Source organism: Rhinatrema bivittatum, chromosome 8 (genome assembly GCF_901001135.1).
Source record: "Rhinatrema bivittatum chromosome 8, aRhiBiv1.1, whole genome shotgun sequence".
Lineage (NCBI taxonomy): Eukaryota > Metazoa > Chordata > Amphibia > Gymnophiona > Rhinatrematidae > Rhinatrema > Rhinatrema bivittatum.
Genome location: NC_042622.1, coordinates 177,189,453 through 177,205,238, shown reverse-complemented (window position 1 = coordinate 177,205,238; position 15,786 = coordinate 177,189,453). Strand labels below are relative to the sequence as shown.

The 15,786-nt window shown below is 42.1% G+C and overlaps 1 protein-coding gene across 7 annotated transcripts in view; it reads left to right on the top strand.

The window, feature by feature from the left end:
* The window catches only part of BCAS3 (BCAS3 microtubule associated cell migration factor), a 969,760-nt gene that overhangs the window by 455,470 nt on the left and 498,504 nt on the right, over nt 1–15,786 (top strand). For 5 of the 7 annotated variants that reach the window (XM_029612007.1, XM_029612009.1, XM_029612002.1 and 2 more), the window contains exons 17-18: nt 3,849–3,893; nt 15,564–15,688. In XM_029612007.1, the coding sequence (XP_029467867.1) occupies nt 3,849–3,893; nt 15,564–15,688 (170 nt within the window). The remainder of the gene's footprint in view (nt 1–3,848; nt 3,894–15,563; nt 15,689–15,786) is intronic. The other 2 variants (XM_029612008.1, XM_029612006.1) reach the window with 1 other exon arrangement.

The following is a 15,786-nucleotide window of genomic DNA, read 5'->3' as shown; positions in this document are numbered from 1 at the left end:
TCAGTTTCTAACCCTTGTTCCTCTCCCACTAATCTGATTGTTTCCCCAAAACGGAAATCAAAGGGGCAAACCTCCCGCAATGCAGTTGCCCAGGAAAGCCCATGGACTATATGTTTACCATGGGGCACAGCCCAAGACTTGAATGTTTTCACACCTTAAATATGTTTGGCTTGGAAAGGAGCAGTAACAAGGTACTGAACTCTTCACATTGCTTTTGGAATCCTGCTAATGAACACAAACTCTTCTGTTAATCCCGTTATGCGCATAAATTAATGCTGTTTTACACGTTTAGCACAATGAGATCTATGTAATGAAGACCTAATGCAAGGCTGCTGAAACTAGTCGTATGCCGCCGCGCCCCCCCCCCCCCCCACTATGCATGCAAATAAATTTCATGCATATTCATTAGGGATATCCTGAAAACCTGACTGGCCGGGGGTTTCAGCACCTCTGACCTAATGTTTCCAATTTATTTTATTATAATAAAAATGAGCAATTATAGCAATACAATCTGTAAATTCAGGTATTACTTTTGATCACAACAGATAACCAGATCTAGTTAGTACAACCCAGAGTTTTTGGCAATGAAATATAAACACAGTACAAGAAATTTATTATCATTATCTGCATTATACTTGCTTGCTAAGAGTATATATTCCATATATTCTTTCAGCACTAGAATCTTTATTACACAGTTTATTATTAGTTTGTGATAATTCTTCATTTAATTCTTAAGTACAAAAATGAAAGCTGAGGTAACCTAAAGTTTGACATTCAGTCTTAAGAACCAAAAATGTCAACTTGGTCTGAATGCGTGCTTTGGCTGGTTTATAGATCACTTGTAAAGTTTTGTGGTTTTAGTTCAGTCTCTTCCAGGGGCAGCGGAAAGTCTTTATGGTTTGGGGGGACGGGGTGAGAGACAAGCCAACCTAGCTCAACTCCCTCTTGCCAACTCTTGATTTATATCATAATAATAGTGAGTAGGAATCCAGTGATCTTCAGGTATAAACATTCACACCCTTAGTCTACTCACGGAGAATAAAATATCCTGCATCTGCATTGACTGCAATTCTGAGAGCAGTCAGGGCCATGCTGTCTTCTCCCTGGCGCTGAAGCTGACTGGCACTGGGAGAAGCCAGACAGTAACTGCAGTGCACTTTTCTGACCGCAGCAGCGTGTGTGCCCAGGGCTAGTCCCAGCATAACCATCCAGAGCGCCAGTGCCACAGGAGCTGCCTAGGGGAGGTGAGCATGGGAGATACCACGGGGAACAACTATTCCCCACCTCAGGTGGCATTTCCTATCCAATCCAGCCCCAGAGTTTGGTCGGAACATACCCTCTATGGCCCACCCCATTCCGATGCACATTTTGAAAAGACAAGGGCAGTCAGATGTTGCATCCCTTGAGATGCCTTCCCCAGACACAGCCCTGATTTATCCCCATCACAAAGAAAATTCTTAGGGTTTGGTTTATAAATACCTTAGAAAAGGTCTTCTTAAACCTGTACTAGTGAAACGCCCTCCTTCCTCTCAGCTGGTCAGGTTTTTAGGATATTCACAATGAATATTTCTTATACCATAGGTATTGTGGATATGTTGACTACCTGACTGGTTGTGGGACTGGATAAGACTGTTTTGGGAAGGCCTATCTTAGACCCTCTGCATGAAGGATGTTTATCATAGGCCCCACACCCCTTTACATTGTTCACAAGGATCTTATGCACAAACACATGACAGGCCATCATACATAAAACAATGTTTCAAAAGTCTCCCTTTGCATCATTAAAGTCCAGTAAATAGAGTTGAATGCTTAATTTTGTCATGAATACTGCTGTTGCCTTGTGAAAACTGCTGTTGCCTTGTGAAAACTGTGGAGCATTTGTAATGGCGAAGTCTCTTATTCGTGATCGCTACTTGTACCTAAAAGAGTTGAGCAGGTAATAGAAACTCGGAAGCATTTAGAACATCAGAATGAATCTGCATTTCTCACAGAGGCACACGATGATACGTAAGAACAAGCGCTTAGGAGCCTGCATTGCTGCAAAGTCACCAGGTACTTCACTACCCACTGATCTTTAAAAGGAAGCTCCATGGGCATTTTCCCTTTGAAAATTGCCTTCACGATCTGCAGGTACAGAAGTCCCTCACATACCTCGCAGCCGCTCTTTCTGCAGGCGGTGGAACAGGAAGAAAACAATGAGAATGCAGATGTACCCTGCTTCTTTACTTCCCCGACCCAAACCGGCCAAAGGCCCGCGTCTTGTGGAAGCCCAAATGCACTGAAGAGGACAGTTGTCTCCCTTTGTGTGCTGAAACTTGTCTTGCTCACGAGTATCGAGAGGAACGCTATTGATTAGTCCAATGTTTCCCATCCCAGTCCCAGAGGCACACCTAATCAGTCTGGTTAGGTGAATATGTGAGAGAAGGATCTCCAGTGTACGGAAATCTATCTCATAATGTATTCATGATGGATCTCCTCAAAACCAGACTAATTAGGTGTGCATCCAGGGTGGGGCTGACAAACACCGGGCTAACCTAGTCATGCATTTTTGGGAACTCCTGGATTTTATGCACACATAATAGTTTCTTAAAAATGAGCATCCCAGACCTGGACGCTTGAGCATGGCCCATTTATTTAAAAAAACAAACAAACCAAAAACCCTCTTTCTAACATCGAGAAACTCCAGGGAATGCCAGGCATTGCATTCCTGAAACGGTGCCAGTACCTTCATTGCCTAAAAATCAACGCGATGGTTTCTTGACTTTTATCCCTTCCCTCTGTTGATCAGTCTCTGTTTGTCAGGAATAAAAAGGGCACCCGCCAAGTCCCTGGACGCATCAGAGTGACAATCTCCTCCGAGCAGGCACTCGGCACCTTAGCCTGGCAAAGAATTCATGAAAGCCTGCCCTGCAGGGGCGGGAGGGGGAAACGTAGCTTGCTGGGGAAAAGAAACTGGTAACAATTTAATGGAAACATTTCAGCAAGCTGTCATCAAAACATTAGCCACATGTTTTCCATAATCCCTTTTACTACTCCCAGTCAATGTGATAACATCACAAACAGTGAATTAAGTTATGCCTCTCCCTCGGTGACAACTTAGTACGGCGACTTTCCGTTCATGGAGGCAGTGCCAGACCCTCCGTCAGCTACTGCTCATGCTTTCATCTTCAGAATTGCTTCTATCACATGACTCAGTACTTTTGGTTATGGCCATGCCTCCTGTTTTTAACCCTTTTCTTCTTCCCAGGTCACGGGCTGACTGTTACTACGTTATTTTGATTTGAAGTGTTTCGGGGTGGCGCCGATTTGGGTTTATTGCACGTCAACAGCAGGGCCACAGTTTATTTAGATCTCTCACAACGGGGGTGACGGCATAAGAGAGACTAAAAAACTTTGCTTATTTCTTCTGAGGAATAAATCACAAAAGGGGAGGAAACGGGGCTACTTTAGTGCTTTTCCTGTTCTAATTGCTCAATAAATTATTTAAATCCATTTTTGGTAATACTTCTGGTTTACTGCCCAGCCATTAGACGCGTAGCTCTGTACTGTAGCTGTGAGACTAGAAGAACATTTTTTTCCTGATCTTAAATCAATGACTTTTACTGTACATTTATAGCTAAAATCAAGTTTTGATGATCTTGCAAGTATCGAATAGGCTCGCCGTGTTTGTGAAACCGGAGTAGAACGGGGTCTGTCGCATACAAGGAGGCATTAAAATGACATGAAAGTTGTTTTCTACGACCTTTCAGCTTACCTTAAACCCTGATAGCATGATTTTTACACTGTTATGTGTTAATAATGCGTTTTCATCTAATTTGTATTCATTTTTCCCCCTCCCCTCTGTGAAGGCCTTACCTGTTTGGAGCAGGATGTTTTTCCATAAAAGCTCCTTGGTGAGTTTTCAGTTCAATCCCAGCATGCTTTTGGTTCATGTACTGTACCCACTGACAGCAACTCACAATTTTTCTTTTGTTTTGAACTGCATGAGCTGATCCAAGACCAGTTCAAATGTTTTTGGTGCTATTTGGGCATCAACTTCCAAAGCAAATATGTGTCCTCGCTCCATTATGTACATATTATGTTCATGTAGTAAATGAAGCAGGGTTTGCACTTGTGTCATAAAGACTAGACTGAGATTTACTTAGATGTGTAGGTTTGGCTATTTTCACAGCAAGCTGAAGATCAGAAAACAATCTGAACATAGAGATGTTAAGCTAAGAAGAAAATGTTAGTTTTACAAAAAGAATTTTTGCATAGGCAGTGATACTTGATTTTTTGGCCAGCAGGTTTCCTCCTGCTCCTTTGGAACCAGCTTCCGTTGGCTTGGGCACCATAAGCCACTGTTCGTAATTCCCGAGGGATTTTTCTCGAGTTTTTCTCCCTCTGACTCTCAAGTCAGCTCAGCCTTCACAGCAACAGTCCTTGGCCAGGTCCAGGGGCTGTGGCTCCCTGTGGAACCTGGCTAACGTGGAGCCCCCCACCTCCCTCCCTTCATTCCCAGCCTGGGGCACGGAGATTTGGTCAGAGAATTGAACCCAGGTCATGCCAGCAGATAGTACTCCCATTGAGCCACCCAGTAACCCCCTTCCTTTCCCCTCCCCAAGCTGCCTAGATTATGCAAGATGAGCTCTCTGATTTTCAACCAAAATCCTTTAAGTCTTTCCTGCATGACTGGGCTGTGACACCTAATAATGTGGAAAGGGTCAGCATTCAACGTTTATAGGGCAGCATATGGTGGTGGTAATCATTGCCCCTTTGGCAGGTCGGGAGTAGGACCCCCTTGATAATTTATTGTTGGATCTGTTGATATTCATCTGTTATTTATAATATGATAAACACAATAAAAAGAAACTGGACTGTTGCCAGAAGTAGGCACTTGTTAACCAGAAGTGTTCTTAGGCTGAGAGCAAGATTAAAAGAGCCAGATTGAAGAGGGATATATGAAAGTCATCACTGGTCTTTCACGAGACTGTTTTGCGGTTTGTTTGATGCCACTGTCAGCTCATAAGAAAAAGAATCTCCTTGCCACGCCTACACAGACATTAACTGCAGAACAAAGAAATACACTTTTTGTTTTCTCTCTAATGGCACACATTGTTATTATTAAGGTCTTAATGAGTCCTAGCATTATGGCAAGAAAAAGAATACAGATTTGACAGTGAATTGCATGTTAAGGATGGGCCTTTTTTTCGGTAGTTTCACATGTCCCGTGGTCTTCACTTTGAGAAGGAGGAATATGGCTTTGATTAGTAGATGTGCAAGATCTTGTAGCAGAAAAGTACATTGAGATCCAGAAATTTCAAGATTTGTTTGGTCCAGAGGGGGAACTCTTCTCTAGTTATAGTGGAATGCAATAGCAGCCTAAATCTACAATTACATGAACAAGCATTTTTTTAGAAAAGATTTTACATTGAATTTTGTTTTCAGCGGAGTGGGTCCTTTCTTCTAGGACTGTCAGCAGTGGGAAGAGCCGTCAAGCTGCTTCAGCCTCAGCTTTTGGAGCAGAGGGGTCTTGCTTGTGTCTGCTGTTGGCTCGCTCCTGCTTTGTTCTGACTTGCGCTGGGGAGACTTGATAGAGTAAAGTTCTTAAGCTTTCGTGTGGTGATAAGTGGGTCATGTTGTTTGGGGAGATTGTTTTGTCCTGCTTCTTTTAGACCTTCGTTCGCAACAGCCCAGGGACTTTTCCCCTGCTATTTTTGTGTGTCCTTCTCAACTCAGCCCAGCCATTGCAGGAGTAGCCCTTGGCCAGGGGCCACAAACTTCAGATCCTTCCAGTGCTCAGCTAATGTGGGCCCTAGGTTTGGCCACTAGGTGTCTCTGTTGAGCTGTGGCTGAGACTCCCCCTTCCTAAGGGCTGTGAACACTGCCTACACAGCATTGACATTCCCAGCCAGCTCAGGGATCACAAGCTTGGCCATCAAACTTGGGTTTGTGTGCAGCACTTGCTACTGAGCCACTGGGCAGCCCAGTAAATCAGCGTGTTTAGACACAATGGGCCTTAAGAATTAAGAGTTCTCTCTTCTATGACTATGATATTGCTAAACATGGCCTAAGATTTGACAGCTTTCAGTTAGCCTGAAAGGTGTTGTATACTGGTTTGTTTATATGTGATAAATTATTTGTATATTGCATCATCTTAGTATCTGTTTTAATTACCGTGGTACTCTTCAAGGTTGTAACATTGATGCAATTCATGTAATCACCATGTTAAATGTATGTTGAGGAGGAGTGTATTGAATGCTGTAGCACAACCGTTCATTGTGATATAATAAAACAGCACACATTGGGAAAAGCCCATGGGCACGTTTTACCTGAGGCGTTTGCATCCATTTTCAGAGCAAAAGCATGCGTGTGCTTTCACTTTCTAACTTACCATGGGTACAGATCATCTGCAGACATTTGCACCTGCCTTTTCTCCACAAGAGCACTGGAACTGCAGTCTGTGTGCACATCCCAAGCAGCACCTCTCAATGGGGATAAAAGTATCCATCTCCTGGAGCATACACATACCTTTAACGTAAAGAGGGTGAGAAAATTTCAGACAGTCACATTGCACACATTACGCTTAAATGTCATTTTACTTTTATTTATATTCCACCTCTTGTGACTGATCAGCCCTTCAAAGTGGATTTTGTTCAGATATTGTCGGTATTTAACCTGCCCTCGGACGGCTGACAGTCTAAGACCTTGATTTACTAAGGCACTTTCCCATTCTGAGTCTGTGAGAAAAATGCCTTACGTTTGTACCCAAAGCAATGGAGGATGAAGTGACTTGCCCAGGGTCACAAGGAGAGTCAGCATTTGAACCCTGGCTTCCTGGTTCTCAGCTCCCTGCTGCAACCACTAGGCTGCTCCTCTAAATATCTGGGCTCTTTTGGAATTCAAGTGTTTTATTAAGCACCTTGTTCCTGAAAACAGGAGTTTCTTGCATATGAGGAAACTTAGATCAGGCCTTCGGGAAACTGCAGTTTTTGCAAGAATCGTAAACTGTAGCTCCATAGGCTTTGATCTGGAGTATAAATGGAAGTGTAAATATATGAATAACTGCTGGCACCTGACTCCTCTGTCCTCTTTAATTTGTAAATGGGAGCAAGAGTTCCTCCCCTCTTTTAGATGGCATGCTTCTTGCTTCTGTTTGCTTGGCTTTAGGATACAGTCTTAACTCTTCTCAGGACAAAATATGGTTGGTTGGTTTTTTGAGCACTGTGTGAATCTCACTTTGACTACAGATTATTACAGAGCTGCTAACTAACTTTAAAGCTTTTTGTCAGAGTTGGAATTTTATCTCCTCATTCCAGGCTTTGTAGTCCTGCTTTTGATAGTACAGAATACAAGATTCTGCCTCCTCTGATTCTTTGGAGGTAAGAATTAAAAACTGGGACTGGTGTCATTAACCTGAATTCTCCCTTTTAATTCTGTGTTCAGCATATGAACTTTTAATTTAAAAAATGTGAAAGTATCTCTGCAAGTTTTCTCTTGTAGAATTACACTATCAATCGCCTTCAATCGAAATAGCATGCCTTCCAAATTAGCTTTATAGCAAAAACATAAAATACAAGAAATGCTCATTAAAAATACATTTTGATATGGATTTAATTGTAAATACAGTCCCATTCACTTAAAATTGGGAGGTGGTTGCTGTCCTGGGCACAAGCTGGACCTGGTTCCATTAATATGATCACGTGGGGTTATCTGCATTTGCAGCTCAACGGTTTTAGGGAAACAGTTGTGGGGGATACCATAGATTTACACAGTACTGTGCATCAACATTAGGGCTAGCATAGGCACCCAACAGACATGAATGAGTGCATTCAGCAAAGCAGTATACTCAGTAGCTCAGCAGATTATGTAAGCTTGGGATCTTCTTAGTGTTTGGGTAATTGCCAGGTTCTTGTGGCCTGGTTTGGCCTCTGTTGGAAACAGGATGCTGGGCTTGATGGACCCTTGGTAATTTCTTATGTTCTTAAGTTGGCGAGGATGGAAGGGAAATAGAACCAAAAAGTTACTTATAAGGGCCAAGAGTAACAGCTAAGTATGAAAAAAATAAGTGTGAAAGCTTGCTGGGCAGACTGGATGGGCCGTTTGGTCTTCTTCTGCCGTCATTTCTATGTTTCTATATGTTTCTGTAAGTGGCGTGATAAAATGGCTTTCGGTTTAAAGGGAAGAGAAAGAAGAGGAGATTTAATAGAGAATGCCCAGAAACTGAAATAGGGATTTTAGAGAGATGGGAAAACATGACATCTGGGGTAGTACAGGGCATCAGAATATGGTGATATGGTCCCTAGAGCAACAGTTGTCCATGGCAAAATAAACAAGAATCTGAGGTTATGAGAACCTTTCCCAGAGAACATACACCATGAAGACAGTGCCTTTTTGGCAACTGGGAGCATCATTTCTTTTATCTGCCTTAATTAAGTCAGGTAGATGGGATCCTGACAAGTTAAGTCTCTTGCATTGCATGAAAGCAGATCTACCTAATCTGCTGTTATAAATACATTAGTGTGCAGAACGTGCTGAAAGTTCAAATGTTCATTTTGGTTGTGTTTAAAAGTGAGGCCAGCCTGTCTTCTAATTCTAATGCTGGTTGTAATTTATGAAGTGTTGACAGGTTAAGGTGGGGTAACGAGCACAAGCTCAGAGTGGAAACAAGTCATTCAGCAGCTTTGGTCCCTCTTCTTGTTTGGTTATCATTTGTAAAGCTTCAGAAGGTGGGCGCTCAAGTGTAAGAGTAATCAGGATTTATCGGTTTGCAGGCTCCTTTTTCTCAGTGGGTCAGTGAGACAGACAGACTGTGAGCTTTAAGATACAAATGGCAAATTCTAGTGGGCTCAGGGTTGAGCAGAAAAAAATCACAATACAGAGAGTTCATCAACCAGAGAGGTCAGGGTCAACCTCTTCCATTTTGTTTGCTGAGCACACAAATACAATTTTAGGTGGCTCCACATTTCAGGGCTAGTCAAAACTCCAATTTATCTTCTCTGCTCACTTTGACATGTCTAGCCTGGAAAGGCTTAGAAAGAAATTGCTTCAGCATGATTTCACTTCATCCACAGCATTTCTAAAGTATTCCCCTATTATCACATTTTTTCAATTACTTTTTAAAAATAAATTCTTTGATCTTAAATCTCCCTGGAAACCTTAGGGAGCATTCATGGTTGGACAGTATCCCACATTGTAGGCGTCGGAATGGAGTGGGTTATGGGGGCCATGGCCCGACCAAAATCAGACCCTTCCTGCAGAATTGCTGCAGAAGATCCATGACCGAATTTGGCAGGCAGCAGCAGGAGGAAGAGATCAGTGGGTGCATCAGTCATGTCCTCCATCTCTGCAGCTCTGGGTCCAACTGCTGCTTTGAATCGCACGGGACTCTGTAGAGCAGCGGTTCTCAACCTGTGGGTCGCGACCCCGGCGGGGGTCGAACGACCAAAACTGGTCTGCGGACCGACCCCAACGGCCCGGTCCGCAGACCAGTACCGGGCCGTTGGGGATTTTTGCCGGTCCGCGGCGCCGCGGGGAGGCGGGGCGAAGCTGGAGACCTGCCTCCTCCAACCCCAAAAGGGAGCACGTTGCGGTGCTCCTCCTACTTACTTCCTGCCCGCCCTGCCCCGGAAGACAAATGTTGCCGGAGCCGCACGGGCAGGAAGGAGGAGGCGCGTCAGCCGCGTGCAGAAGAGGAGCAGCGGGGCCGGGAAGACTAGAGCCGCTGCAGAGCCCATCCTGTGGCAACCCGTAAAGAAGAGGCCCAGAGGTGAGAGAGAGGTGTGTGCGAGTATGAGATGAGTTGAGAGATTGTGTGTGAGAGTGAATTGAGAGACTGTGTGTGTTTGCAGAGACAGCATGTGAGAGCCTCTGTGTGTGTGAAAGAGACAGCATGTGACAGTGAGAGCCTGTGCTTGAGCAAGGCAGCATGTGGGGGTGTGAGAGAGCCTGTGTGTGAGACTCAGACAGCCTGTGCCAGTGAGAGACTGTGTGTATGAATGATTGCATGACAGAAAGAGCATGTGACAGTGAGATCCTGTGTGTGTATGTGTGTTTGAGAGAGAAATGCATGTGAGAATGAGAACCTGACTGTGTGTTTGAGGGAAGAAGACAGGTGGAGAGAAAAGAAACAGAAAAAAAGGCAATATAAAAGGAAATGGCAAAAAAATAAAGGGAAGCAGATGTAAAAAAAAATAAATTACTTTTTACTGATTGGCACATGTAATCTTTGGGAATGTGCAAGAGTAGCACTTTCTCTATGGCGGATCTCACAATGTACGAGATCAACATGGAGGAAGTGGAAACCCAGGGGGCCTGCACAGAGGAGGCAGCAGAATGGGCTTCAGTGCCAATAGCAGCAATCAGCGCCTCCCCAATAGCCACGTGGCAGCAGTGGCAATAATTAGATTAATTGTTTTACTCAGCTGGAGGTGACAAAGTATGAAGTGGGATGTGAAATCAGCTTGATCTGGTGGAGAATTAGGATTGCTGTTACACATGAACTGTATTTGGCAAACATTAAATTAAAGGGAGCCAGGATAATCAATTGAAGCCTGCAGCTGAGGACTGATTCATTATGACTCATGTAGAAATTAGTGCATTTTCCAGATTAGTCTGCATAACACAATTCTCAACATTCAGCATTATTTCTGCTGCATAGAGTTTTATCTGAGAGGCTCTGAGGTTGTGAGGGAGCCAGTAAGAGTGAGAACATGAGTGTGTATGAGAAAATCCAGGGGAGTAAGAGTGTGTGGGGGGGGGGGGGGGGGGGGAGAGAGTGTCTTACACCCTGAGAGTGTATCAGTGTCTGTGAGAGCGAGAGGTTATGGTGGGTATAAGAGCATGAATGTGTATGTATGTGACAGTGTATGTGTGAGAGAGAATGGACATGTGAGAGTATGTGTGAGAGAGAGAGGATAACCTCCTAATCCTCGACAATATCAGGGTGACTGGAAATCAAGAGCTCCCATGTATGGACAGCAGGGGCTTTTTAAAATCCTTATTAGTTTTAATTATTGTGTGTTATTTGATATATGTGCTGTTTTGAAATATTTTATTGGTGTTTGGGAAATTATAAAAATGTATATAATTTTAATTAATAGAAATTCTATTTATCAGTAATTTTAAAGTATTCTTTTATTAGTATGGTTTTACTATTATAACTGATGCTTTATGTTTCTTAATTTTATTGTTTTATGAGAAATGGTGGTTCTGTTTATAAATGTCATAATAAATAAATATGCACTAAAATCCAACCCCATCCATAACCCCGCCCCCATATGACCAAAGCCCCACCCTCGTCCCGCCCTCGCAGGGCGAGGGCGGGGCGAGGGGGTCACCACAACATGAGGAACTGTATTACGGGGTCACGGCATTAGAAAGGTTGAGAACCACTGCTGTAGAGCCAAGGGGTTCAAAGCAGCAGTCGGACCAGGCAGCAGAGCAGGATGCGGCCTGAAGCACCATCACACTCCTCCTCCTGCCACTGTTCAGCATGGGAAGGGGAAAAGTAGGGGCAAAAAGGAAGAGAGCCCAAGAGTGAGTGGCGTCAAGAGAAGAGAGAGAGGTGGTGAAAGAGTAAGAGGGTGGGGGCATGGGACACAGGGAAGAGGCTGAACTTGGTTGGCTTGCCCCACTCCCCAACCAAAAAGGCATTCTGCTGCCCCTGTCGCACATTCCCTCAGATGGCTCGGTACCTATTTCATTCATGCGCGGTGCATATGGTGTAACTAATTTTATTGCATGTCTTAGGGTTATGCATGTTTCTCTTGTACATTGCTGCAGATGTGCTTTTGTGGGTTGGGGATGCGGTTTCTAAGACATCTCAGATAAAAAATGATTTGAGACAGCATAACCAACATGTACCAATCGGGTCCAGAGGTTGTGAGGTAATTTGTACCCACATAGGAAGTGGAGGGGATCAGCTTTAAAGTTTTCCAAAATAATCACTCACAATTTAAAATATTACAGTATGGCTATCCCTCCCTGGCAGGGATAGTCTGCACTGCTCAGTTTGAAAACTGAGCAGTGCAGACAGAATACACTTACTTTCCAAAAAAATCCCAAAACAGATACCATACCAGTTTCTTAGTTTATTTACTAATTTTAAACAAATTGAAACTCGTGTTTATTCCAGGGTTCATCTTTCTGGCTGAACACCAGTAGATGTTTTGACTTTGAAAAATTACACCAAAATGTTATTTAGATGGGCATCATGTAAGCTGGATGTATTCTAATCCAGTATCTCTAAAATCTATTCTGGATGGCATCAGCTATGCATAGCTAATCTTGGAGAAGGTCTGTTTTTCTTGAGGATTTATGTAATATGTCCTAAGGAAGTGTTGATTTTGAAATGTAACCAGTAAGAGTTTCAGGCATTCATTACATGACAACAGAAGGAAACTAAAATAGGTGGCCAATAAATCTGTGATATATGGTTATGCTTCTTATTACAAAAAAACTCAAAATTCAATTATTTAAAAGATCCAATTTAGTTTGGGTTTTGGCCCATATTTTGCTTAGGTACAAGAATATTCAGGTTGTTTCTGATTAGGTATGGTGGAGGAAGTACTGAGTGAACTCAAGACTTTTGACGGGGTAGGAAGTGCCAGTTTCAGCAATTGCAGACTCCCAAGTATATTGAGGACAATAACTAACTGGATTGCGTCCTTAAAGTGACTGTGTTAAAATTAAAAAGAAAAACTACTACAATAGGATGCAAAATACAAGATGATTCCTTCAAGTTCTGTGACATTAGCAAGGCATTGACCAATGATGTCAACAACTCAAAGAATCATTCTTAATCTTCATGGAATGTCACTGTGCAATGACTAAATGAGTACAAAAAATATATATTTTCAACCAGTAAACTGGACAGATTAAGACCTGTAAACTGGAAGATCTAATTCAAATGATTTAGTTGCTTGATTCCTCCCTTCCACCTCCCAATAATTAGTGCCTTCACAATTGGGGCATGAGAGTAAACGCAAAATAGATTGTAAGAACTTATATCCCTCAATTTAAACACCATCACTAAATGTACAAGGGTCTGTGCTCTTAAATGGTCTTCGTTGATCTAAGATGGTACGATGTATATGACATGATGATCTTATTCCTGATAGAGACTGGGTCTTTTTATACACTGTCCTAATAAGAAAAGCTCCAGTGTCCCATGCCCTTTGGGCTCTGGGAGTGCAAGTATTTGGTGATAGAAATATTTTTTTTTGGGGGGGGACCTACATATTTTGATTTAGGAGGGGGAATGTGTAGTTGCTTCATTACCCTTTCCATCCAGGCACTCATATTCGTAAAACTTCCTTGGAGAATAATCCTAAAGGATTGATTTACTTGTAACTACAACTACAACTACAAAATTACTATTAACTTGTTTCTGATGTATATTTGAATTGTCACTTTGATCTGTGTAGAAGGAACCACTTAACCCAGATCTGTATTATAAATTGATGACCTTTGATTGAAACTGAATCAATAGTCATTTATTATATAAGTTTTTGCTACAGAAATAATTCAAAATTAAATATTTTTTAAAAATTCAAATAGCCTTTAAATGCTCTGGTGTGCTCAGTCACCATGATAATTATATAGTAACATAGTAAATGATGGCAGGTAAAGAATGAAGCATGTAACAATGATAATTAAAATACTCTGTAACTACTTAAACCAAGAGCATCCAGAGCTCATGTGTGTACCGCCATATAATATTTCATACCGTATCTTGCCAGCGTCCTTAAGTTTTCTCTCATACAGAACTGTTCTCCTGTGTAGCTAAGTCTGCCGAATTCCTGCTTTCTCAAGTTGCAGTACTGTCACAGTACGCCCATCTAAAAGAGTAGACCATTCTACTGTAAGACATAAGAAATGCCATACTGGACCAGACCAAGGATCAGTCAAACCCAGCATTCTGTCTCCAAGAGTGTCTTGTCCCAAACAATGGGTCCAGTTTCTTACTGCTCACTTCCAGGGATAAGTGGTGAATTTCCTGGAGACACCTGGTTAATAAATGTTTATGGACTTTTCCTCCAGGAACTTGTCCAACCCCTTTTTAAACCCAGTTATGTTAGATGTCTTGACCACATCCTCTGACAATGAATTCCACAGCTTGCTTGTGCATTGAGTGGAGAAATGCTTTCTGCAATTTGTTTAAACCTGCTAGTTCTTAGTTTCAGGAGTATCCCCCAATCCTAGTACTGTCTGAAGGGGTAAATAACTGTTCACTATTTTCCCATTCATTCCACTCATGATTTTATAAACTTCTGTCATATCCCTTCTGAATCGTCTCTTCTCCAAGCTGAAGAGCCCTAACCTATTTAGCTCAAGACCTAGAGTGTAACTTGCTTTTGCGCCATAGAACTTTTAAAGGAATACAAAATGAGGGGGTGGAAATAAATCACAAGGGGAAAAGAATTAATATTTCAGTGTGACCCCTTAAGGCTTGATGAAGACTCATTGGCATAAGGAAACTGTAAAACAAACTGCAACCACTACCTACACAGGCAGAATTAGGTGACTTGCACAATATTCCCAATAACATCCCTGACTGTGGAGTGCTCTGTCTTTTTGTTATTGCCTTACTGAATTTTGAATTAGCACTCATACCTTGTCTAGGAGTTCTTGCATGAATTTATTATTGAGAAATATGACAGTCTGAATAAAAAAATGGCAGCTTATTAAATAGGCACCTCAGCACAGCTACTACTTCTCATCATTTCTATAGAGCCATTAGACACATGCAGCTCTGGCTAAGGTTTAGTGCTTCAAGGAGAGGAATGGTGCTACAACACAAGACTTACATCTTCAGGAGAAGCAAACAGCTTTTCAGTGTTACTTTTTCAGCGATGAGGAACTTGCTGTGGCAAAGGATATCCTGATTCTTTCCCCGTAAGCACGCTGTAGTGACTACACAACCAGCAGTTCAGAGACAGTCAGCAGAAGTTATTTTCTTTTTCTGAGGATATAGCATTGTCTTTTAACATTATGCAGCCCCAGACATAATTTTAGTCTAGCCCACTTAGCGATGGTGGTAGAACACTCATTCTTAGGGCAAAATAATCAAATTGATGTGTTTATGAAGAGTTTATGCCAGAAGTTCCCACTGGATAAGATCCAATAACCAGAACGAAGTGGATGTTGTTGAAAACTTACTGGATCTGCATCGTGTATGCAGAGTACATTTTTACAGAGGGAATTGTGTGTGTACAGTACATGTTTCCACACTATTACATTTCTTTTGCATGCTTCCACCATTAGAACTTAAAATCATAAGTACATAATGCAACTCATGTGAAAAGCATACGCTTACCTGTTCCCTGTAAATAACAACATGTAATAATGTCATAGATCTAATAGCTTATATTCACTTTGGCAGTTATTATTGCTGCGGCATAGTGCATGCATTGAATACCAAAAGAGTCCATTGTCTTCCAGAAAATGTTCATGTCCATAAGCGATGTTGCTTGCATCTAAAAATTGAGGGATGTGGCATGATCGTAAAGTGCAATTTATAAAAAGTTGATTTTTTAATATATGTATATATTTTTCTATCATGTTCTTCTTGTGTCTTTAAGCAAAGCCAAGTCAGCCCCGCAGATTTCACCCAGTAAGTCTACGGGAGGGGAATTTTTTGTGGCTGCTGTTTTTGGCGCATCAAGATCTTGGTTTGCAAGCAATCCAAGCCTGAAACGAGAGAAAGGTTGGTAGAATAGTAAATAAAGTAGTCTTTGACATTTGATGATATTGTGTAGTTACTGCTCTATTTTATTATTATTCTTATTCCATTTCCATCACTTA